Here is a 26,204-nt window from a genome sequence, read left to right as displayed (position 1 = left end):
GAGTCCAACCAGCACCTCAGCCACCACAAGCCCTGCACCTACAAGGACCATAGTCCAGGGCTACTGGAGTCCACCAGCTTCTAGGGCAGCAACATCGGCCAGCAGCAAGGGGACAGCCAGCCCACCCCCTGGGAAGAAAACTAAAAAAGGGAAGGGCCGGCGCGAGAGGCCAGAGACGGCAGCCCCCAAAGGCAAAACCCTGGCACCGTCACCTGGCACATCCACAAAGGGAGGCAAGGCCCCCAGAGAATTGGCGAAGGAGGGCAAGGGCAGCAGGGCGGACATTTCCGGCAGCAGGCGAGCTGCCCAGGAGGGCCCCACCAGCCCCATTTCGGGTGTGAAGGAGGACACCCACGGGCCCAGGACTCCAGCACAGGAGGGCCCCGCAAGCGAAAGGTCAGATGGCTACTGAGCGGAAAATATTGGCCCGATCTGGGTCCCTGGGAACACATGTCAAGCACTGCTGAACTGGGCCCCGCCGTGGCAAGCAATGCTGAACAGGGCCCCGCCGTGACAAGCACCGCCGAACTGGGCCCCGACGTGGCAAGCACCGCCGAATTGGCCCCGCCGTGGCAAGCACCGCCGAACAGGGCCCCGCTGTGGCAAGTACTGCCGAACTGGGCCCCGCTGTGGCAAGCACTGCCGAACTGGGCCCCGCTGTGGCAAGCACTGCCGAACTGGGCCCCGCTGTGGCAAGCACTGCCGAACTGGGCCCCGCTGTGGCAAGCACCGCCGAACAGGGCCCCGCCGTGGCAAGCACCGCCGAACAGGGCCCCGCCGTGGCAAGCACCGCCGAACAGGGCCCCGCCGTGGCAAGCACCGCCGAACAGGGCCCCGCCGTGGCAAGCACCGCCGAACAGGGCCCCGCCGTGGCAAGCACCGCCGAACAGGGCCCCGCCGTGGCAAGCACCGCCGAACAGGGCCCCGCCGTGGCAAGCACCGCCGAACAGGGCCCCGCCGTGGCAAGCACCGCCGAACAGGGCCCCGCCGTGGCAAGCACCGCCGAACAGGGCCCCGCCGTGACAAGCACCGCCGAACAGGGCCCCGCCGTGACAAGCACCGCCGAACAGGGCCGTGACAAGCACCGCTGAACAGGGCCCTTCATCTCAAGCACCGCTCCGCTGGGCCCTTCCTGTCAAGCACCGCTCCGCTGGGCCCTTCATCTCAAGTACCGCTCCGCTGGGCCCTTCCTGTCAAGCACCGCTCCGCTGGGCCCTTCATCTCAAGTACCGCTCCGCTGGGCCCTTCCTGTCAAGCACCGCTCCGCTGGGCCCTTCCTGTCAAGCACCGCTCCGCTGGGCCCTTCATCTCAAGCACCGCTCCGCTGGGCCCTTCCTGTCAAGCACCGCTCCGCTGGGCCCTTCATCTCAAGCACCGCTCCGCTGGGCCCTTCATCTCAAGCACCGCTCCGCTGGGCCCTTCATCTCAAGCACCGCTCCGCTGGGCCCTTCATCTCAAGCACCGCTCCGCTGGGCCCTTCCTGTCAAGCACCGCTCCGCTGGGCCCTTCCTGTCAAGCACCGCTCCGCTGGGCCCTTCCTGTCAAGCACCGCTCCGCTGGGCCCTTCCTGTCAAGCACCGCTCCGCTGGGCCCTTCCTGTCAAGTACCGCTCCGCTGGGCCCTTCCTGTCAAGCACCGCTCCGCTGGGCCCTTCATCTCAAGCACCGCTCCGCTGGGCCCTTCCTGTCAAGCACCGCTCCGCTGGGCCCTTCCTGTCAAGCACCGCTCCGCTGGGCCCTTCATCTCAAGCACCGCTCCGCTGGGCCCTTCATCTCAAGCACCGCTCCGCTGGGCCCTTCATCTCAAGCACCGCTCCCCTGGGCCCTTCATCTCAAGCACCGCTCCGCTGGGCCCTTCATCTCAAGCACCGCTCCGCTGGGCCCTTCATCTCAAGCACCGCTGGCCCATTGGCAGGGCCGGATCTGTGTCGGCCAGGGCTTCACGAAGCACTCTGGGCACCATGCCTCCTCCAGAACCAGTGGAGTCTGTAGTCCACTTGATGGACTGTGGCTTTGCACTCCCCAGGATGGTACAGTGGGCATGGAGGCCCCTCGTGGATCTGGCGTCGTGGACTGAACTGGCTGAGGTGCCCCCCTTCCCTTCCCCCTGAGGTGCCTGTCGTTTTTCTATCTGATGCACCTGCAGTGTTCTCTCCAATGGAATCGGGTCTCGTGTGTGGGCTTTGCCCATGTGTTTAGGCCCATTGGCCCATGAACAATGGATGATAGCCAATATGGGCCGGACTTTTGACCTATGTATATATTGTTCATGATGTAATATATTTTATTTATATTTTCATATTTCACTTAACTTCAATTATGCTATATTATACTTCATTTTTAATGATCATTTTATTTTGTCTTTGCATTCTTCCAGGGGGCTTGGGGGGTGTCACTCTGACTTGTTGCTCTGCATTGATGTGTGTGTTGTAGTGGGTGAGGGTGGGGGTGGGGGGGTGGCGTATGTGTGTCCCCGTAATATTTTGCCTCCCCCCTCCCCTGTGTCGTAGGTGCAGTACTCACCGTTGTCTTCTGAGCCGGCGTTCGTGCTCCTGGTAGAGGAGCAGGTAGACAATAGCTGGTAGGATGTGTAGTTCGGGTTCCATGCTGTCCAGATTCCTCGTGGGGTGTATGGAGGTGAGCGTTTTCCCGTTCGAAGTCTGTTTCCGCCGTGTTTTTATCGGCGGGGCTCCTGCCCCGGAAAAGGTGGCGGATTGGTGAGTTGTGATAGGGTGGGCGGTACATTGTCTGCCGTCTGTCTGTTGGCGGTGACCGCCGCGCTGCTTGTCTGTACCGCCGTGGCGGTCGGAGTGGTAAAGTGGCGGGCTGTGTTGGCGGTTCCCGCCAGGGTCGGAATTCCATTTTTTTGGCCGCCTGCCTGTTTGCGGGTTGGCCGCCGCTTTAACACCGACCGCCAGGGTTGGAATGACCCCCTTTGTCCCTTGTGGACATTGCTGTTCCAGTTCCAGGTGGAATTGTTTAGGATAAATTATCTTTTATCATATTTTCAAAAGTTCTATAAATTACGCTATTACATATGGGTTTGTTTCTGATGACTGTGATGCTACAACTGTTGATTCTATGCTTTCTGAGTTTGAATATCATACTATGTTTGAAAGTGAAGATTTATATATGAGCACTGCAAATTATGGGGAAATGTTCTGCTATTATTATTATAGACACCATTTGTTCACATCGAACTTGTACTCCCAGAGCAGTTTTTAATTACAAACAATGGGAACACTGTCCAACTCCACCAGTGGGAGTTCTAAAACATATGTAGAGTAATTTACTTATTGTTTGGGCATGATGTCACAAATGCTGAGTCATAATATTTCAAATTACCTACATCAAAATCAAGGAAAATATTGCTAACTGACACTAAATTAATTTGTTCGCCCTCATTTGTTTCCCAGTTAGCCATCCAAGGATATGAATATTGGAAAAAGATAATTGTCTTAAAATGGTTTGAAGAACAAAAGATTGACAGATTCCATCATTATTTAAAGCATGTTTAATTGTATTGCAAATTATTTTCTTGAATTTCACTGTTCAGCAGACAACCTACCTTGAGTTAGCAAAGTGAAATGAAATGAATGTGCCCAGTATTCCCTCCATAGCTAAAATTGACAATTGTCAATAAATGGTAACCGTTGCAGAATAAAAGCTCAATGTTATTATTCTGAACAGTACCTTTAATTCATCACTTTCAGGTCCCAACTGGTTGGGTGGTTAATGTGGACGGTGGACATAAATGGTTGTCATGCACATTTAATCAACTCCGCACAGGGTTTTAGGGCGAGAGACTGGACTCTTGTTACATCACCGTGCAATATTCAGGTAACATCACCACTTACAGCATGGGTAAATTATGTCAACAATGGTTGCAAACATCCACATTAACAACTGTAAAAGAACACCTCTCACTCCTTTCTGAAGACATAGACTCACAAGATTTCTTGTTGGGCCCTAAAAATCATGCTCCAAAAGATTTCTATAAGCAATATATAATGAAATTTGGAAGCTTTTGCAAATGGAAGCTGCTGCTCATTTAAGGCAAATAGATAAGGAAAACTTAGACAAAGCTTTGGCCGTTATTGATAATGGTTTGAACACATTGTCCACTCGCATATACACAATAAACAACGTTGCGTCTTCTGCTTTTGACATTATCCAAAATGACATGTCATTTTTACATCATGGTCAAAGTCAGCTTAGGTCCATTTTGCAGTTGAGTTGGACTTTACAGGTTCCTAAATCTTTCTGCGTGCCTAGGAAGCACATTAACTCTAAGTAGTTTTTGGATGCCTTTAACCTTGCACATAAACAACAGATAATGGCAAAGAAGGAAGCCAATTACATTATGCTTAATATAGAAAAGCTAGAAATGTTGACTTTAACAGTAGCTGAAACACCGTCATCAGTGTGGTTAGTACCTAGGGAGATCTCTCTACTAATGTCAACATTCAAATTCACCTAGTGTTTGAAGCATTTTCTAGTTGGCAGGTTTGAACAGTTAGGAGATGGTTACATCCATGAGGTGTGGGAGCTGCCCTTTGACTTCAAATGTGTGAGTGGTAAAAGTAAGGTTTTTCTCAGTGGAAGTGAATGTGAAACTTCTGTAAGCCATTCAGTGATTTGCAAACAGGTGGCGTTGCACGGCACTTGCAATCCGTCGGAAGCCAACTTAGCTTGCTACTTGAAGGGTATTCCTGTCTCTGTGATCCGCCCGGTATTTCAGTTACTCTCAAATGGGAGTTACTTGATACTGAGTGATGAAGGCTGTTGTGGGATGAGAGCAGGTGTCACAAATGTGATTTCTGTTTCTCAAATATTGACCTGTTGTGGAGATGTACTTTTCCTTAGCATGCAAGAGATAAAAGTAGCAGATTTGTGGCCTCACATTGCTTTTTATTATGTCCATTTCGACAAGCTGAGCAGACTAAAAACACTTGTATTTCAAAAACACAGAGTTTACATCTGCTTGTGAGATATAAGACCTGCAAGTGACAAGGCTGTCAGATGAAATACAGTCCCTTTTAAATACGAACTTTCCAAAACACTTTGGTGAACTGACGAGTCGCGTTATTAATACATCTAACACCGCAGGGATTGTACACTTTTTTTTTTTTTTTTTAAAGCTGTCGAATCTAGATTTGTAAGTACATTCCACACTGTCTTTGAGGTAATACCTTCAGCCATTCACTCACTTTTTTCAAATGTTTTTGAAGGTTTCCTGATTGTTCTGGTATTAATTGGCAGCATCTCGCTGTTGCTATTTTTGCTTCAGAATTGCAGCCCCATCTCAATCAAGAGGAGTGATGGAGCCTCCCACCAGCCCAGCTGTGTCGTGAACACATTATACAGTACTTTGGAGGTGCACTGTTGGAAAAGCTTGATAAGGACTAGTCATTGTTATTTTGACCAGTACTCTGTGTGTGTGTAGCCTGTTTTGCGTTGCTCATGGTGCTCTTTCGAGCATGCACTGGATGTGTGTTTTGCTTTGAAACAAGTACTTTTTATGGACATAAACCTGATGATGTTCTTGATGAGGGTGCATTGTCGGAGTCGCCCCATAAGACTGTGTTGCTACGTGACGCCTCCCATGAGTCAGCCTCCATGGATCAAGTCCCTTTGGCTCCTAGCGCCCTAAAATCTGGCAGAACACAGAACTCTGCCTTCTCCGTTACGATTATGGCTGAGACCACAGATCATCTGTGCTCCTTTAACCATTAACCATTTGAATGATGCTTTCATGGTTTTATCTTCTGCCGCAGAGGGGTCTATCTCTGATTCCATCTCTACTACTACTATGTTTGATGATCTCTTGCAGGATTCCGACAACTTTTGATTGGCTTTATTGTTTCCAATATTATGAACTATTTCAATTCGGCCTTATGCTCTGGCTTGTTCTGCTTGTTGACATGGACATCTTTTTGTATTTTCAGTTTTAGATTTATAGTTTGTTTTATTAACTGGACGTATTACATGAGTTTATTGATTTTATAAATGATATACTATTTTTTTAAGTACTAGACTCTGCACTCCTGTTCTGGCAAGGAGAGGAGTTTATAGGACTCCTTTAGGTTGGCACCCTTATTTTAGCATTATATTCTAATCAACTTATTTCCAAGAAGGCAAACTTGTTCATGCTGCACATTTTATCAGCCATTTGTACACAATAGAGTTTGTGCCCTGTTTAAGGTGCATGATATTCTAACTTGCATTGCCACTTCAGCTCAGATGTCAGTCCCCTTTTTCTAGATACATCAGTACATCAGACCTGTTATTAGATCCCTGTATGAGGTATTACATAAACAAGACATAGGCCTACGGGGGCAGAGGGGTATTCCAGTCGAGGGCGTCATCATGTCGGTCCGGAGACACACGTCATTCTACTGACCACTTTGCTGATCATGATTCTCGCTCCTCAGCTTCCCGAGAGGATTGCCATCCAGACAACAGGCAGACCCTTGGCATCCCATTCAGTTATGGGGTCGGGGTTACTCCCTTAGATTGAGACAGGCAGAAGGGTTACCACCGCTATGCTCTCAGACCTAGAATCTCTAGGATCATACAAAATGGTTAGGTTGTTTGTCCTCTTTACACTGGTTGTATTAATGATTACTATACTATGTTTCATCTGCCTTGTCGCAGCTCATGCTTTTTTTACCAGGATGCAATTGCTTCAATAAATGCATTGAAATCCAGTTTGAATCTCGTGTCCTGCCTTGGCATGTATGAGTAACTGAGTGAAAGGGGTATGATCTGTTTCCACGACTTCCCTGAAGAGTCAGAGTGTCAGGTTTAGGTTGGCACAAATCACCTCCTTGTGATAGGTGAGGCACTGTGTGCTAGGCAGGAGTCAGGCCGACAGCTTCAAATGGTGTGGAGTAGACTCCCAAACCACATGACAATTCCACAGGCCCTCCACCTTGGGAGGTGCTTCTTTGACATGTGTTCGCAATATGAGGAAGATGAGAAGTATCCATAAAAAGCACAAGTTACTTACCTTTGGTAATGGTCTTTAACCCTTTAGCTGCTGGGCCTCCTTCCCCCCCACTAGACTTGAGCCCTTTTTTTTGCTATTTGGGGTAGTTTGTGCTTAGGCCCCCATAACTTTTTGTCCACATAAGCTATCCACGCCAAATGTGAGTCCTTTTTTTTTCCCCAACATCCTAGAGATTCTAAAGGTACCCAGAGTTTCTTGGTTTCCCTAGAGGGGGACAGGAAATTAGCCAAAATTTCATTTTTTTTCTCCAGAAAAATATGGGGGGAAAAGGGCCGCTGAAGAAAGCATGTGGTTTTTTCCCCTGAAAATGGCATCAACAAAGGGTTTGCAATGCTAAAATCGCCATCTTCCCAGCTTTCAGGAACAGGCAGACTTGAATCAGAAAACCACATTTTTCAACACAATTTTGGCATTTTACTGGGACATACCCCATTTTTACTATTTTTTGTGCTTTCAGCCTCCTTCCGGTTAGTGACAGAAATAGGTGTGAAACCAATGCTGGATCCTGGACAGCTAAACCTTTCTGAAAAGTAGACAAAATTCTGAATTCAGCAAGGGGTCATTTGTGTAGATCCTTCAAGGTTTTCATACAGAAAGTAACAACTAAATTAAAAATATATTGAAATTGAGGTGAAAAAAGAGCCATTTCGAGCCACGTTTTCTTTTATAACTTTTTCCAGCTATGGCAGATTTTTGAAAGCAATATACCATTACATCTGCTGGACTCTTCTGGTTTCAGGGCTATACAGGGCTTCTAGGTTCGTCAAGAACCCTGGTTGCCCAGAGCCAATAAATGAGCTGCACCTTGCAATTGGTTTTCATTGTATACCGGGTATACAGCAATTCATTTGGTGAAATATAAAGACTGAAAAATAGATATCAAGGAAACCTTTGTATTTCTAAAATAGGCACAAGATGAGGTGTTGAGAAGCAGTGGTTATTTGCACATCTCTGGCTTCTGGGGTCCCCATGTGAATTACAGGGCATTTCTCAAATTGACTTCTTTTTTACACACTGTAGAGAAAGACAAGGGGCAATAACACTTGTTCTGCTATTCTGAGTTCCCCCAAGACTCCCGATAAAAATGGTACCTCACTTGTGTGGGTAGGTCTACTGCCCGTGACAGGAAACGCAACATGGACACATCACATTTTTACATTGAAATCTGACGTGGTTTTTGGAAAGTGCTTAGCTGTGGTCTTTGGCCTCTAGTTCAGCTGGCTCCAATGGAAACCTACCAAAACTGTACATTTCAGAAAATTAGACACCTAGGGGAATCCAGGATGGGGTGACTTGTGGCGCTCTCACCAGGTTCTGTTACACAGAATCCTTTGCAAACCTCAAAATTTGGCAAAAAAACACTTTTTCCTCAGATTTTGGTCCTGCAAAGTTCTGGAATCTGAGAGGAGACACTAATTTCCTTCAGCCCAGCATTCCCCCAAGTCTCCCGATAAAAATGGTACCTCACTTGTGTTGATAGGCCTAGTGCCTAAGACAGGAAACGCCCAAAAACGCAACTTGGACACATCAAATTTTACCAAAGAAAAATAACCTGTTTTTTGCAAAGTGCTTAGCTGTGGTCATTGGTCTCTAGCTCAGCTGGTACCTAGGAAAGCCTATCAAACCTGTGCATTTTTAAAAACTAGACACCTAGGGACACCTAGGATGGGGTAACTTGTGGCGCTCTCACCAGGTTCCTTCACCCAGAATACTTTGCAAACCTCAATATTTGGCAAACAAAAAACAGTTTTCCCTCACATTTTGGTGATAGAAAGTCCTGGAATCTGAGAGGAGCCACAAATATCCTTCCACCCAGCATTCTCCCCAAGTCTCCCGATAGAAGTGGTACCTCACTTGTATGGGTAGTCCTAGTGCCTGTGTCAGGAATAAATCACTCAACGGTCAATGTTGTCCTTACTTGAGAGCAACTGTTGACCCTGGGGTGATCCATTCCTGACGCAGGGACTAGGTACAGGCACTCAAGTAGGGTAGCGTTTTTATCAGGACAGGTGGGGAAACACTGGGTGGTAGGAATTTTGTGGATTTCAGCATATTCCTGTAGTTTGTGTGACAGAAATGCAAGAAGTTGTTATTCAACATTTCAGCTTTGCAGGATATTCTATGTAAGAAAACTTTGGGTAATCCACACAAGTCACACCTCTGTAGACTCCCCCATATGTCTAGTTTCCAGAAATGTCTGGGTTTGGTAGGTTTCCCTATATGGCCGCCAAGCCCAGGACCAAAAACGCAGGTGCCTGCCTTACAAAACCCGGTTGTTTTGTGATAGATAATGTTGATGTTTCCACAATACAATTTGGGCGGTGGAATTTGGGGCTGAACTAAATTGGGGAGCTCACAAGAGAGCACTCTTTCTGTGCTTGCCGCCATATGCACCTGCTCTCTGGGTTGGGCTAACCTGCTATTGTCCCGCTGCACAGACTGTGCTTGCGAAGGGACAACAGGACTGTCTTTATCACCTCCCTCATAATCACTGGAAGAGGAATTATCGAATGGGACTCCTCCGACTGAAAAATCACTCCAGAGACTGCGCCATTGTCCTATCCCTCAGATGCTGTCCCATTATCTGCTGTCTCAGTCTCTGATTCTATGTCAGAGGTGTCCTCTATTACCAGAGTTAGGGCTTGAGCAGCAGTCATCCAACGAGATGCCATCTCTGCTACTGGCTAAACTGTCGCTCTAAAATACTAGCCTACGTAGACAGTCACAAAATTGCTGCAGGGTGTGTGTGTGATACCTGCAACAGTTGAAGTCACCTTACCTTCGCTTCTTCCCCCAATCATCATGCTCTCTAAAGGCACTCAAAAAAACAAAAAAGACACACTATTACTTCACCTTGTCACATACCAATCGTCAGTCTTTAGCACCTCTAGCACTCAGTCCAACAATTATTATTGGTTGTCCCACTCACATTACCACCTCCTCTGATTCCCTCACTACCACCCAGCAAAAGTGCATTTCTTCTCTCCATAGCCCCCCTCACACATACATTTCTTTTGTATTATAGCGCAGGTAATGGCTGGTTTTACTAATCCACTCAGCTGTTCACATATAATACAGTTTTGATCCTTGCAGTAGGCATATAAACCTTCTCCCCTACTTTAAGGCATCACAACTGCCACTAGACAAAAGTCAGATCCTTTTCTAGCAAAATATAATCACAAGAGTTACTTGACTTTTTTATTGCTGCCTAAAAGCTACAGTTGAAATGTGTCAGTTGAAATATGTGCATTGCTTTGAAGACACAAGCTGCAATTGCAAGAAAACTGGTGGCAAATATATATATCTCCTTTGGTGCGACGCATTGGAGGATATTTTTAGCCTCCTCCCCGGTGTCGGCCACTTGTAGTGACCTGCACCAGGGAGGTAGTGCGGGCGTCAGCCAGTGACCGACACCCACACTGAAGAGGTTAAGGTGGATACTCTATCCGCAGGTTCCTCACTGCCATCTCACCTCCCCATTCTTTGGAACGGTCTTTTTCTCCATTTGAAAAGGTCCCAAATTAGAGATTTACATTCTGGCACATCTTATTGATTGTGTGGCTCTGCATCCCAGGGTGCAGTCAGTGTCAGGAAAGAAATTGATATCAGCTAGCCTATATTTGCTCCTCTGACCTTCACCTCTGTGGTAGAATAAAGCTGCTATGAAACCACATGGCAGCCCTTACCAGGGCCATGCTGTAAAAATCTTCCAGATCCAGTCTGGCTCCTGGTGAATTCTCAAGGTGAAGAATCAGGGGTCTGATAGACTATACACCAAAAAGAACATTACCAAAGGTGAGTAACTTGTTCATTTTTTGTGTCTTACAACAGATTTTTCTTAATAAAGATTCATAGTTTAGCTGCTCCTAGACAACAAAATACATAGTTGAAGAACCCCTAGTGATGTGCAGCCAGATACGTAGAATGCACAATGTATACATACAGGTACATTCTAATAATTAAACACACTCTACGATGTTTTTGTTGTTGTATATTTCTACTGAAGTATATATTCTAATTACAATTTGTCTTTTAAATGTCTTTTTGCAGAACGATCTGATTGGTCAGAGTTTATTTGACTACCTGCATCCTAAAGATATTGCCAAAGTTAAGGAACAGTTATCTTCATCAGATACGGCACCACGGGAAAGACTCATAGATGCTAAAAGTAAGTTTAATTTCTTTCTCTTTCAGAGTAAAATAATTTCATACTGTAGTATTTGTAATCTGTTATTTAAAATTTGTTACTGTATCAATTTTTAGATTTGAAAAAACGCTATTTATGATGTATGCAATTTAAAATGTATTCTTGAAACTGTTTCGTATTGTGAATTTACTTTGTAGGTTGTGTGGTTTTATAGTCAGTTTTGAGCATTTAAAGCCAGAAAGCGATTGTTGTCTAATCTGTAATTTGGAAGCGGCATGTGCTTTATGGTCTCTTCTGACGTCAACTTGGTCGAGTATGGGGTTCAGTTGTGGCCTGACGTTTCAGAGATTCTTTGATTGGCTAACCATTGGCGAACACAGTCTAATAACTGGCCCATATACCATTACAGTGCTATAACTCCGATTCGTTTGTTGGTGAAAAACCATGTTAAATTTCTATGAAGGTGTCCATTTATCTCGTTTATTTTCCAAGTAGCTAAACCTAGGCAGGTATTTGTATCCACAGGTTTAGCTGCAGACTTACTCTCTGACTTACATTTCTCATTCAGTGAAATCTATTTTGCAAACAATATTTAGGGACATTCTTATAAAACGCTTTTGCTGTTGACTTAAAATGAACTTTGAGATGAGCCTATTGATAATGTGATTTAAATAGCAACGTATGACTAAAGTCACTTATTTTTGTGTTTGATTACAAATGAAAATCAGTATCAAAAACGTATTTGTCTGCATCACCAATATTGACAATTTATCACTGAACTATGGGTTAGAACGTGCTTATTCATAAATGCAAGAACTGAAGGCAATTAAATGTTAAACTGAATTTCGGTACATTCTTAATTATTTGTCATACTCCATTTGCTCCTTTTAACTCATTGGTAATGTAGGCTGTTGACCAGTGGTGGCTCGCAGGAGGGAAAAGGGACGGCACAACAAAAATAACAATATCATTTAAAAACAACTTTCTTGCAGCACTACTCCTCACTCCTCGACTGCACGCACAGGCTCCCAGCCTGCCCTGCATCCAATCCTAATGCTAGCTAGCTAGCAGCATCAAAGCGGCATTAGGATTGGACGGAGCACCTAGCCAAGGCGCTCCGAGGCAGAGTGGAAGTCTCTGCCTGCTGTTTCCAACCCAGCAACACAGTGCCTGAGTTGCTGGGTTGGAGCGAGCCTAGTGTGCATGTGTTTGGCCAGCCAAGCATACATGCGCACAGAGGGGGAGTGCACCCTAAGTCACAGCCCGTGGCCGCAGCTGGTAGCATGAAAGCAGCATTAGGATTGGAAATGTTTTGCAGCTGCTACTGCTGGCAGGGTGGGACAAAGCTCCTCTGCCATAGCAGAGAAGCCCCCCCCTCCTACTGTTAACTTATAACCCAGGATATCGTGCTATTTGTCAATAACTGAAAAAACATCATACATGTATAAGTCGTCTCATATAATGATGGAGGCAGATATTTTTCTAATTGAAAAGCCATTTACCATTATGTCTCCTAAGACTTTATTAAAACATTGTCTTCTAGTGTTTTAAGCGAAAAAGAATGATTGTTCGTCCCCCAGAAATGAAATTTAAGAGCAGTGAGCAAAAGCAGCCCATGAGAGAAAAGCATTTTTCTATAGGCATATTAATCACTACTGAGTCTATAATGCCACATCGGAAAAAGTTGGTGAATATAATTTGGTAAATCCTTCGGCTAACATTAGGGTGGAAATAAGGTTATAGACTGAACCTCTTAATTCGAACAAGCATTGGCAAAGCCAATTGGCTTCGCCTATGCAAAATCTATTGTCTTTGTCATTCAACAAGCTTTATTTTTTACTTTGTTATACTGCAAAGCAGCTTACCTGCTCCGCAATATGTAAAAAACAAATTGATAAAGTGAATAGAATTTGCACAGATGAAATCTATTGGCTTTTCCAGTGCTTGTTTTTTGTATAGGCTGCTAAGCCATGAAAGTCGCTACGTATTCAACATCATATTCTCACACTCTTAGGTCCATATTTATAATTTTTTTGCGCCTCATTTGTGTCATTTTATAATGCAAAAGCGCGCAAACGTACAAAATATAATTGTATTTTGTAAGTGACACAAATGTGGCGCTCAGAAAGTATAAATATGGGCCTTAGTGCACCACAAATAATATGCTCTATTTCTCAATCATACAGAAGTGCCTCTAAGCCTTGTCAGGGGAATGAACAGTGGCGGCTGGTGAGGTTTGTGAGTGGTGGGGCTGGGCTTGGCAGCGGGGGGTGGGATGGGCTTGCACATTTGTTCGGGAGGTTAGTAGCAATTTTAAATATGTATTAAATATGTATTGGTTCAAAGAAGAAAAAAACCTGTCTCCAAAATGTATGGGTTTACCCATTTATATATAAAATATATTATCTGACACCCATGCCCCACATCACGAAATCTTACCAGTAGTCGTAGATAAGTGTGCCAACGTACACAAACAAATATTGTTATATCATCATTTATCAATCATAAATGAGCCAACATTCAGACAACTTTGCTGAAAATGTAAGTGCACCTTTTTAGCATTTGCATCACTGCAGATTGCGATTAGACTCAGATTCTGCTAAACAAACACACTTGATCAACATGAAGTGGTGCCACCTTTACATAATTGTTTGAACTATGAACCTTTTTACTTTGGCATTGAGCAATCAAGTTTGATGTAACACCTCATGTGTAGATCTAAAGCTATTTACTGGTGTCAAATATTCTACTAGGCTCCTCAGTGGAAAAGCATATTAAGCCATATCGATTCAGTGAGGAAGTCCATCATTATAAAGCAAGAAATATTATCAACAAATTCACTCATTATCAGTCTATGTGGTACTCATAGCCCTAGATATGGTAAAAAAAACTATGTCCAGGATTCTACAGGCTTCTAACAGCACAGCAAACGTTACAGTTTATGATTTTGCAATCCGGAAAGGAGCAAACAATTAATGCTTCATCAGCCGGATAGTCATCAGAAAATCCAAGAAAAGGCCGCTCGTGGAGCTCAGACCCCCCCATTGCCTGGTAAAATATTTTAAAAGTGACTTTTTATTTCAACTGCACTTTGGATGCCCAGCTACATCGTGACATATTCACTGTCTCCTTTTTTAACTTATAAAGTGTTTACATTCCATTGTAGCATTGTAAATGCCTTGCCTGTGATTTCAGAGCATCAGGGCATGGTTAGCTGTGATTTATTCTTGTCTCCTTTGCACATTATAACAATGAAATGCATGTTTCAACTGAAAGGCTTTTGCATAAAAAAAGACTGGTAAAATGGCCTCAAGTTTTTTTAATTAATTTTTTTTAAGCATTGGCAGCCACATTTAAGTGGTGGCATGGTTTTAGTTTTCCTTTGTCGCACATTCTTACATTAAAAATACGAAAGAAGTTATACACTGCACTGGCCTGCCAATGCTTGTACATTTTAGATTTCGTCTGAAAAAATGGCTATTCAGAGAATTGGGAAGATTTGGCTGATTCTTGGTTGACAGAATTCAAGCAGGGAGAATCAGTGTTGCACAATTCTACCCTGTTCTACTTTGAAAATGGTTTAAGTTGTTCATTTACAAAAAGTTTTGTGGACCTAAATGGAAATTCTGCGGGCAAAACATGGAATTTGTGGGTGTAATCTGCAGACATGGATTTACAGAATTAGGATTTGTGGATTTTTACACCCAGAAATTTTATTTCCAACTGTATACAAAATTACTGATTTTCTGCAGCTAAAAAATTGAATTAGGACTAGAGTGAAGTCAAGCCATTTACAGTATTCAAATACTACTGGGTCCTCACTGAATTACAAAAAACCTACTAATTAGTCTTTGACTTCTGTAATGATATTGTGTCGGTCTAGTGGCCCTGGAAATGCATCATGCAGACTCGGATGTGGGGAGCACTCCTGAGGGTCGTTCCACATGGCGATGAGCCACTGTGTGTGCATGTGTATTATTGGCCACAAAGGCCCATCTTGCAGAAGCGCACCGCATGGTGCACAACGTGTTACACTGGCGACGAGGAGGTTTCGCCTGTGCATGCAGCCGCTTGCTGGCAGAAGTGTTGCAGGAACCTATTGGTTTTCTCCCTGAAGTCCCGCTTGCCCCAAGGTGTGTTGGTGCGTCGCCTGACAGATCGGTGCAGGTACCTGCTCCTCCTGTAGGCTTAGCTAGTGCCTTCGCCACCTGACGGCAGCTGCATCCAGACCTTGTGCTACTGCTTTCTATCATGGAGGTTTCCCCACGGCTGGCTGCCACGCCCGACAATGGCATTGCCCACGTGCCTGCCCTGAGGCCCAACGGAGGCACACGAGGACTCCCAGTCACCACTCCTCTATCCAGAGACATCCTGACTCCGTCAGTAGGAGTGCCAGGTAGACTGTGCTACCTCGACACGTGGACTTGAGCTGCTGACAGCTAAGCAGGAAAGTGTGGCATTGGTGCGACCCTGTACAGTACAACTCACCAGGTCAGAAATATAAAAGAGTTAAATTAAGGGAAAACAGACATAAAACACCCAAAAAGGGACATAACCTAAGGAAGAGTATTATTTTACACACAGGAGGAGCCAAGGCCTAACGGCCAGAGCTGTCAGATTTGGTCGGAACGCGGAAACCAGGATCAATCCCCAGCCTCCAATCAGTCTCCTCGGATTCTCGGAAAATAACTTAATTCTCCCAGTGTTATACATGAATTACGCTGTATAAAACTGCAAAAGTCGCCGTAATATTAGTAGCCTAAAATTCTGTCCCTACTTCCATTCAGTCAATTCACCAAACGTTTGATGCTGGTCTTCCTGCCTGCCACACCCTTTCCCAGCTCTTCATGGGTTGGGAAAGGGTGTGGTGATGCTCTTCACTCCATGTTTGACGTGGAGGCCAAGCGCTTCAGGGCTTGAATGAAAAACGCCCAGAGTTAACTTGGCCTCCGCATCATCAGGGGGTGGAGACTAGTCCTTTATGCTGGGTCTTTGCTGAGCTGATGACCTCACAGGCCTCAGGGCTTTGAGATTGTCAGCCCGGCAAATAGACTCAGTTTGGGCCTGCCTACGGGAGCGTCACTTCACTTGTCGACTCGAGCAACATAATGCTGGTGTTGGTGAGTGGGGCAGATAGTTCCCCCTGTTTTATAAAGTTACAACAAAGAGGGTATTATTTTTTAATTTAAAAAAAAAAAGATTGCTTTGTTTTATAAAGGGGGCGGAGCCCCGACGTCCATGTACAGAAACCGCCACTGGGAATGAGCGGCTATGGAAATGCTACCATAGTGACATGTTCCTATGGCAAATGACACACATCAAATGTGAAAAGAAACATTGACATATTTATGTCCGCATATTAGGTGCACACGTCTACAAGTGTGAAAACGAAACCTGTTCATATTTGCACTCAACTGACACAAGCGTCAAAGCACAAGCATGTTTTTATCTGCACGCGGAAACAAGATCTCATTTTAGAGCACCTGACAAAGTCACACGCCACTTTTTAAAATCCTGGAACATTAATGGGGTTTGAGACGAGGTACCTCTAACACATCAAAAAGAGTGGTGTATGCAGAGGCCTGAGGACTTAACGTGTGGAACAAATAGCATGTTTATATCCGCCCCAAGCCTCTTGCTGATGTTATTATTACCCATTCTAATGGTCCTGCTTTTCTCATCCTGAGAAGGAAAATATGAGCCAACATGTCACCATTGAAGTCCCTGTCTGCTAGCTGTACATGGATCTTTGCAGCAGTGGACAGTGAATGAACCTTTTCTTGTCACTATAGTACAGCACATATTGAACCACTTCAAAGCACTTTTTGTTTGAGAAAGTGGTGGCACATTGCAATTTCGCTAGTGATGTACCAGTTTGTGGGGTGGCCGGACGGACGAGAAAGCAGAGAAGGGGCATGCAGCAACGGGAATGCGGTGGTGGGAGGGACAAGCAAGCCGTGAACTGAAATGCGGAATGCAACGCTGGGAGAAAAAAAGATCAGGCAACTGTTTTCGCAACTGTCTACTGTTTTTGGGAAATCGGGTCTGTTTACCAGTCTAATTGCTTTGTGAAATAAACTGTTACTGATCAAATATTTCCACAGTTAAATACTTGTGGACAGGAGGATTTATGAGAAAAAAGCAGGGCCTGGCATTTCAAAAACAAAAAGCCCAGCGTTTTTCCTTGGAGGCTTCATGAGCACAGGAAGCAAAACCACGTAGCTCAACCTTTTTTAAATCGGGCCAAAGATAGAGATAAAATTACATGCTCCAGAGGTATAATTTACTTCTCACGAATGTCTCGAGCACATGTAGGATGTGTGTCTCGAGCTGCATGTATTTCACCAGGATAACAGTAAATCATTGTTTGAGCATGTCTATTGCCAATGCATGCTAATGGTGCTGTGCTGTTTATGCATGTGCCAGAACTTTAAAAAACTGAGATGACAATGGTGGGGCAACAAGGGGAGGGGATCGTGTACAGCGGGAGAGGAGTGTGGAGTGAGCAAGGAAGTAAAATGAAGGGCTGAGGAGGGAGGTTTGGGCAGACACAGGAGTAGAATAAGGAAGTCCGAAAAGCAGATACAGCACACTTGAGCGGTCAGACACGTGCATTACCAGAGAGTGCATTTGTAAAAGTAAAAAAAAATAAAAAATGCCTTGGGAAGGATGTGGTGAGTGGAAGGACACGGCCAGTCGCCAGTGTGTGAAAGCTATACTTGGTCCAAGCTCCACGTAATGACATGGACTGCAGCGGCAGTGCAGGAAGTAAAAGCAGAGGACATGCTGGCCAATGAAAAACTAGTAAATGAGATTAGACTTTGCGAGCACTGTGCAGGCGAAACCTAAAAAGAGAAAGGCCAGATGCTCTCTGTAGAGATATTTGGTAGTGCGGATGATGACTGCAAAGCAGGAACAATGTAAAATACATTTCAGATTGATTGTCCACAACTGACGTCCTGCTGTTAGCAAACATCAATGATATCGTTCCCATTCAGATTTATAGGATTGCCATACGATTTTTGTTTTCAACAGTTTGTTAAAACATTGAACTTTTGATGCAGGCCTTTGTGTATCACTTTGCAGCAGTCCAGTCTTCACTTGTTTAGTGTTCTCAGTATCTGTGATTTGTTTGAAGGTATGGTAGAATCCTGCAAACTAGTGTCGGTTGGAAATTGGTACCTTTTTTCACTGCATTTAATTGGACATTACGTTTAGGTCTGAGTTGAAACTTACTTCCAGAGTGTCCTTTTTGGCAAATTCTGCCAAAAGCAGCTTTTAAAAAGCAGCTATCAGACAGGCTGCTAACAAACCTGTCAACGCATGCAAATTTGGAACTACTGGCTTGTTAAACACACTAAATGTGATGAGCGGAATGATTGCAAATAGTCTAACCACTGACAAATCACTCAGGGAAGCAATCCAACCCATTGTTTTGTTTTTTTTTGTCCACCATGCCATCTTAGATTAGACCCAGAAATATGCAAGTCAGCCTTGATTCAGCTCCAGTAGCATTATTCCAGCCTGGACTGCCAAATCAGGTCTTCTGTGAATCCAGACAATCCAAGAGTTCCTGAGCAGGCTGTACCTGTCAGTTTGGGATGGACCTTTCTCATGATGAAAAATGTCAGTAATAATTTGCATAAGATGGACCTATGTCTAGAGTGGCACAGTAGGCAAAAAATGAGAAGGTCGCTCTATCTCATTATGGCTTTCATGAGCTGACAAGATTCTGACTCAAGAAGTTAATGGCCTTCGCTGGGATGTTTCCATCACAGCTCTCATTAAGCTCCCTAGAAGAGCTAAGGATGTGTCTCTGCAGAATATATGTCTGTACCAGGCTTAAATTCTGTGAGAAATTGGGTTGTTGGTTGAATAGGGCAGTGACCACTGTTCAAACAGCCACAATCCCTGTTGGGTTGAACTACGAAAGTCACAAAATTATCCTTTGCTTAACTCTTGGTAACTTGGCACAAAAGCAGGCGGGCTTAATTTAGAGGCAATCTGTTAAGTATGTCTCCAGCACAGAAACAGTAATAAAGTGAAAACACAACACAAGAATTATTTGAAACCAAGGCAACAAAACTCCAATTAGTGGAACCCGTGTAAATAATTTTTAGAAACAAAAAATAGAGCCAAATAGATCAAAGAGCTAGCTGCAGACATCTAGTCGCACAAGACAGTGTGAATTTAAAAAAAAAAAATATATGCCCGACAGCGATGGAACTTCAGTCGATTGCAAGAAGTGGATTGGGCCATGTGGGCACTTACCTTCGAACATAGAATAAATGTAATCCAAAAGTGTTCTGAAAAGGTAACGTTCAGTGGGACAAGACTGCAAGTGGTATCCGAGGAAGATGCATCATTGTCGGGAAGCTGCTGAATGAAGTTGCGGTGCAGATTTCTACGTTTGGACTTCGTCTGTTTTTTTTAGAAGTTGAAAATCTTCACCTGGTCGAAGCTAGAGGCTGTGGCCGGTGAGAGTTTCACGAGGCTGGGTACCCCTTTGGTGAAGGACCACTGAACAGGATTTTCTTCTGGGGACAAGAATGTAGTGGGAGCTACTGCAAAGTCAGGTTGACTGGCGATGCACTTTGGGCAGATAGACAAGCTGGTTGGTCCCAGTCTCCTTTCGGTTCTCAATATATTTTTTCCCAAAAAATGTTTGTCCTCAGTTTAGGATTTTGGCTATCTAGGCACCTTTAACACCACAATCAAGGACTGAAGGGGTGCCACTTTGGGGCAAGGAGGGTAAGGACTCACTCCGGCTGGGTCCAGGTGCAGGTTTAAGATAGTTGAAGCCATTTCTGTCCCTGTGGCTCTGATGGGAAGGGCAGCTAACAAGCTCTTGGAGTCACTTTGATGGTCCTCTATTGAAGTGATGAAACAGGGCTCAAGCAGCAGGGAAGGCCTCTAAGGGTTCAAGGCAGGCTCCTGGCAAGAAAGCAGTTGTGTGACATACCCATTAGGCCATAACAGCAGACAATCCTTTGAGAGTCTTTTCGCAGGTCCAGAAAGTGAACTGAAGAATGGGTTTTAGGGTCATATTTTATACCTGGTGCCTTCTTTGAAATAGAGGAAGTTTCTAGAGAATTTCCTTTGAAGTGTGTAAAGTTTCCTACTTCCTCTGGCCTGGCTTCAAGCTGGCTGCTTGTACAATGCAGGGATGCTAAGCCCTTTGTGTGAAGGCAGAGCACAGCCTAATCACTTGCAAGTGGGGTTGTGCCCAGGTCCACCCTACCCCCTCTTGCCAGTTTATGGCCCATTCAGACACACCTAACTCCTCCATTTGGTGGCTGTTTGTAGGAGGCTGGACTGGCTTGTAGTGAGTACCAAGGGGTACTTACACCTTGCACCAGGCCCAGTTATCCCTTATTAGTGTATAGGGTGTCTAGCAGCATAGGCTGATAGATAATGGTAGCTTAGCATAGCAGCTTAGGCTGAACTAGGAGACGAGTGAAGCTCCTACAGTACCACTAGTGTCATATGCACAATATCATAAGAAAACACAATACACAGATATACTAAAAATAAAGGTACTTTATTTTTATGGCAATATGCCAAAAGTATCTCAGTGAGTACCCTCAGTATGAGGATAGCAAATATACACAAGATATATGTACACACTACCAAAAATATGCAGTATAGTATTAGAAAACAGTCCAAACAATGTATAGTTACAATAGGATGCAATGGGGACACATAGGGATAGGGGCAACACAAACCATATACTCAAAAAGTGGAATGCGAACCGCGAATGGACCCCAAACCTATGTGACCTTGTAGAGGGTCGCTGGGACTGTAAGAAAACAGTTAGGGTTAGAAAAATAGCCCACCCCAAGACCCTGAAAAGTGAGTGCAAAGTGCACTAAAGTTCCCCAAAGAGCACAGAAGTCGTGATAGGGGAATTCTGCAGGAAAGACACAAATCAGCAATGCAACAACGATGGATTTCCAAACGAGGGTACCTGTGGAACAAGGGGACCAAGTCCAAAAGTCACAAGCAAGTCGGAGATGGGCAGATGCCCAGGAAATGCCAGCTGTGGGTGCAAAGAAGCTGCTACTGGACAGTAGAAGCTGAAGATTCTGTGGGAACGACAAGGGCTAGAGACTTCCCCTTTGGAGGATGGATGCCCCACGCCGTGGAGAGTCGTGCAGAAGAAAGACCGCAAACAAGCCTTACTAGCTGCAAGTCGTGCGGTTAGGGTTTTTGGATGCTGCTGTGGCCCAGGAGGGACCAGGATGTCGCCAATTGCGTCAGGGGACAGAGGGGGCGCCCAGCAAGACAAGGAGCCCTCTCAGAGGCAGGCAGCACCCGCAGAAGTGCCGGAACAGGCACTACGAAGAGGAGTGAAATGGTGCTCACCCGAAGTCACACAAAGGAGTCCCACGTCACCAGAGGACAACTTAGAAAGTCGTGCAATGCAGGTTAGAGTGCCGTGGACCCAGGCTTGGCTGTGCACAAAGGATTTCCACCGAAAGTGCACAGAGGCCGGAGTAGCTGCAAAAGTCGCGGTTCCTAGCAATGCAGTCTGGCGTGGGGAGGCAAGGACTTACCTCCACCAAACTTGGACTGAAGAGTCACTGGACTGTGGGAGTCACTTGGACAGAGTTGCTGGATTCAAGGGACCTCGCTCGTCGTGCTGAGAGGAGACCCAGGGTACCGGTGATGCAGTTCTTTGGTGCCTGCGGTTGCAGGGGGACCATTCCGTCGGGCCACGGGAGATTTCTTTGGAGCTTCTAGTGCAGAGAGGAGGCAGACTACCCCCACAGCATGCACCACCAGGAAAGCAGTCGAGAAGGCGGCAGGATCAGCGTTACAGAGTTGCAGTAGTCGTCTTCGCTACTTTGTTGCAGTTTTGCAGGCTTCCAGCGCGGTCAGCAGTCGATTCCTTGGCAGAAGGTGAAGAGAGAGATGCAGAGGAACTCTGATGAGCTTTTGCATTCATTATCTAAGGAATTCCCAAAGACAGAGACCCTAAATAGCCAGAAAAGAGGGTTTGGCTACTTAGGAGAGAGGATAGGCTAGCAACACCTGAAGGAGCCTATCAGAAGGAGTCTCTGACGTCATCTGCTGGCACTGGCCACTCAGAGCAGTCCAGTGTGCCAGCAGCACCTCTGTTTCCAAGATGGCAGAGGTCTGGAGAACACTGGAGGAGCTCTGGGCACCTCCCAGGGGAGGTGCAGGTCAGGGGAGTGGTCACTCCCCTTTCCTTTGTCCAGTTTCGCGCCAGAGCAGGGCTGAGGGGTCCCTGAACCGGTGTAGACTGGCTTATGCAGAAATGGGCACCATCTGTGCCCATGAAAGCATTTCCAGAGGCTGGGGGAGGCTACTCCTCCCCAGCCCTAACACCATTTTCCAAAGGGAGAGGGTGTAACACCCTCTCTCTGAGGAAGTCCTTTGTTCTGCCTTCCTGGGCCAAGCCTGGCTGGACCCCAGGAGGGCAGAAACCTGTCTGAGGAGTTGGCAGCAGCAGCTGCAGTGAAACCCCGGGAAAGGCAGTTTGGCAGTACCAGGGTCTGTGCTAGAGACCCGTGGGATCATGGGATTGTGCCAACTATGCCAGGATGGTATAGAGGGGGCAATTCCATGATCATAGACATGTTACATGGCCATATTCGGAGTTACCATTGTGAAGCTACATATAGGTAGTGACCTATATGTAGTGCACGCGTGTAATGGTGTCCCCACACTCACAAAGTCCGGGGAATTGGCCCTGAACAATGTGGGGGCACCTTGGCTAGTGCCAGGGTGCCCACACACTAAGTAACTTAGCACCCAACCTTTACCAGGTAAAGGTTAGACATATAGGTGACTTATAAGTTACTTAAGTGCAGTGTAAAATGGCTGTGAAATAACGTGGACGTTATTTCACTCAGGCTGCAGTGGCAGGCCTGTGTAAGAATTGTCAGAGCTCCCTATGGGTGGCAAAAGAAATGCTGCAGCCCATAGGGATCTCCTGGAACCCCAATACCCTGGGTACCTCAGTACCATATACTAGGGAATTATAAGGGTGTTCCAGTATGCCAATGTAAATTGGTAAAATTGGTCACTAGCCTGTTAGTGACAATTTGAAAGAAGTGAGAGAGCATAACCACTGAGGTTCTGATTAGCAGAGCCTCAGTGAGACAGTTAGTCATAACACAGGTAACACATACAGGGCACACTTATGAGCACTGGGGCCCTGGCTGGCAGGGTCCCAGTGACACATACAACTAAAACAACATATATACAGTGAAATATGGGGGTAACATGCCAGGCAAGATGGTACTTTCCTACACTGTTCGGAGAAATAAACAAAGTCCAACTTCCAAGCTACACATAGTCATGTGACCTAGGACAGATTGCAGTCACCAAATGGTTAGGGTAGAAAAATGCAGACATCTTAAAAGATACATTTTCAAAACTAACTTAAAATCTGATTCTTCCATTAAAGAGCATTTTTTATTAGTTTCTCAGACATCAGACATGAAAATGCTTACCTGCCCCCAATCAAAAGGTAGCACTTACTAAATGGAATAAGGCAACCCAATCTTATCTTATGGGAAAGGTGGGACTCACAGTAGTGAAAAATGAAATTAGGAGTTTTTAACCATCAGGACATGTAAAACTTAAAAGCAGATGCCCGGCCTTTTTTTATTACATTGTACTCTGTCCTACGGGCTATGTGCAGCCTACCTTAGGGGTGACTTCTATGCATTAAAAGTCGAATTTTAAGTCCTACCATGGGGGTTATATTGCCAAGTCAATTTGGCAGTTTACAACTGCATTCAGGCTGCAATGGCAGACCTAGGATGTGGCGTAAGGGGCTTCTTAAGTGGGTGGAGCAATCAGTGTTGCAGGTCCAGTAGTATCATTTAATTTACAGGCTCTGAGTATATGATATACCACTTTACTAGACCCTATAAGTAAATGTTTTATGCCAATCAGGTGAAAGCCAATTTTACCATGTTTTAGGGAGTGAGCAGCATTAGAACTGGTTGAAAGTGGTAAATTGCAGAGAGAGTTCTACATCCAACAAACACAAATTCAGCAAAAATAGGAGGTATGGAGGCAAAAGGCTTGGGGGTTGACCCTGCAGAGTCCAAACAATACAGGTTCAGGTCTGATAAATAAACTTTCTGATTATTGGGAAAAAGCCGGTCCTCATAATAAGTGGTATTAGATGGCCTTTGCTTTGCTTAGAGAATATCTAACCTCAACAATATAGAACAAGGGCTTCTTTCTACATCTCTGAAAAACCATCACTAGCTGCTGCCCTGCACAAAGCAAAGAAATTCAAATATCTTGATATCTTTAGTGTTGGGGGAAGCCTGCTATCGCCGAGGATGATCCTTATTATTAACTTACAATGCACCATTCAAGTCTTTAAAAAAAGATTGATGTTAAAGAGTGTCCTCTGTGGAGTTGTTTTTTTTGGGGGGAGGGGAGCTTTATTTTATCCTTATCTGGAAATCGGTAGACAGGTCTTCGTTTTTGACACACATGCCATCTGTATCCTCTAGTTGGACAAAGTTTGAGTTCCAGCTTAAAACATTCTGTTTGAGTAGAAAGTTTTACTATTTTCTTATGCAGAGCTCAAAACATATGCTACCTTTAATACACAATCTCTATTGTTTTTTTTCATTTTCTGGAAAGTAGATTCCACATGCCTCCGTGGATGGACCCTACTTCCTTTTGCCAACCAATCATCAAAGTGCTGAAGCTTGCCCATTCTTCTCATAAGCGACATTACACAAGCCATCCATATGCTCCCATGTGGACAATATTCCCCACTGTGATTAAAAATCACAGTACTTATTATACAAATATACAGCATAATATTAAGACTTAGATCATCGTTTCACATGGTAAACAACATACAACTTGCATGAAAAGTAGCCATATTGGCACATTTCTCTTTTGTGGTTCCCTAAGATATGCAATACTACCCTTTTTCAGCACTGTGTCAACAATACTGGGTGAAGCTAAAGTTACAAGTCATTAAAGTTGCTCTATGTAAAGGAATATAACAGACCTGTCACTCGCTCCACAGCTCTCACTTAGGGATGTCAGACAACTCTTGTTGTTTAGAACACTCTGAGAAGTGTGTCTATTACTATTTCTCTTTATTGCATATTATCATTGCCTCGTGCACCAGCTCATCATCTACCAGGCCTTTTCTGAAGTTAGCTGACATTAGCAGAATCAACAAAGTTCAAGTACAACTTACAAAGCAGAAGCTGCTAGGCTGGCTAACAAATGTGTTAATTGTTGTGGCTTCCCTCATCATGATAATCATGTACGCATCTTCTGGTGATCCGTACAGCAGGATTAGGAATAAAGTTCAAATACCTTGGTGATGAGGCTGCCCTCCATTAGTCCAGTGTAAACTTGTTTGGTGCCCTGAGGCTACAGGTACAGGGCCCAATTCACAAAGGTAAACTTAGACCCGAATTCTAAGTTAAGACCTGAAGTCCTTGGACCCAATTCACAAAGGTAAACTTAGACCTGAAGTCTAATGGTCTCATTCTGAGGCTGGTGGTCCATAGTTGCGGCGGTCCGACTGCCACATTGCAACCCTGATGGGCAGACCCACCAGGAGACCGCCGTTCCAGCTGGGAATATTGCTCCCAATTGGGTGACGGTGGTCTGAGTTGTACTCAGCCAGGGCTGCGCTGAACTCAGCGCCACCTAGCTGATTTCAACTCACCTTACCACCAGCCTTTTCATGGCGCTGACCCCAGCATGGAAAGGCTGGTGGTAAGGGTGAGTTGGGGGTTGTGTGCAACAATATTGGCCCCGGCTCCCTTAGAGGAGCCGAGGCCAATAAAGTAGCACAGTTCTCGCAAGTCAGCCCTGCGGGAATGCCTATTACAATGTTCCCGCCAGTCAGCTTGGTGGGAACATTGTAATACAGTCAGGGCAGATGGTACTGCCATGGAGGTGGTGTCCACCCTGCAAGTTTGGCGGTGGGACTGCCAAACTCATAATTAGGCCGTAGGTTTACCTTTGTGAATTGGGACCTTTGACTTCAGGTTTAATCTTAAGACTTCAGTTCTAAGTT

General features: G+C 45.2%; 1 protein-coding gene across 5 annotated transcripts in view; it reads left to right on the top strand.

Annotated features, from left to right (window-relative positions):
• The window catches only part of BMAL1 (basic helix-loop-helix ARNT like 1), a 573,964-nt gene that overhangs the window by 360,694 nt on the left and 187,066 nt on the right, over nucleotides 1-26,204 (top strand). For all 5 annotated transcript variants that reach the window (XM_069223570.1, XM_069223574.1, XM_069223572.1 and 2 more), the window contains one exon: nucleotides 11,062-11,179. In XM_069223570.1, coding sequence (XP_069079671.1) covers nucleotides 11,062-11,179 — 118 coding nt within the window. The remainder of the gene's footprint in view (nucleotides 1-11,061; nucleotides 11,180-26,204) is intronic.

The sequence above is a fragment of the Pleurodeles waltl genome, chromosome 3_1 (assembly GCF_031143425.1).
Source record: "Pleurodeles waltl isolate 20211129_DDA chromosome 3_1, aPleWal1.hap1.20221129, whole genome shotgun sequence".
Lineage (NCBI taxonomy): Eukaryota > Metazoa > Chordata > Amphibia > Caudata > Salamandridae > Pleurodeles > Pleurodeles waltl.
Note: the sequence above shows the minus strand (reverse complement) of the source record. Positions and strands in the feature narration are given on the sequence as shown.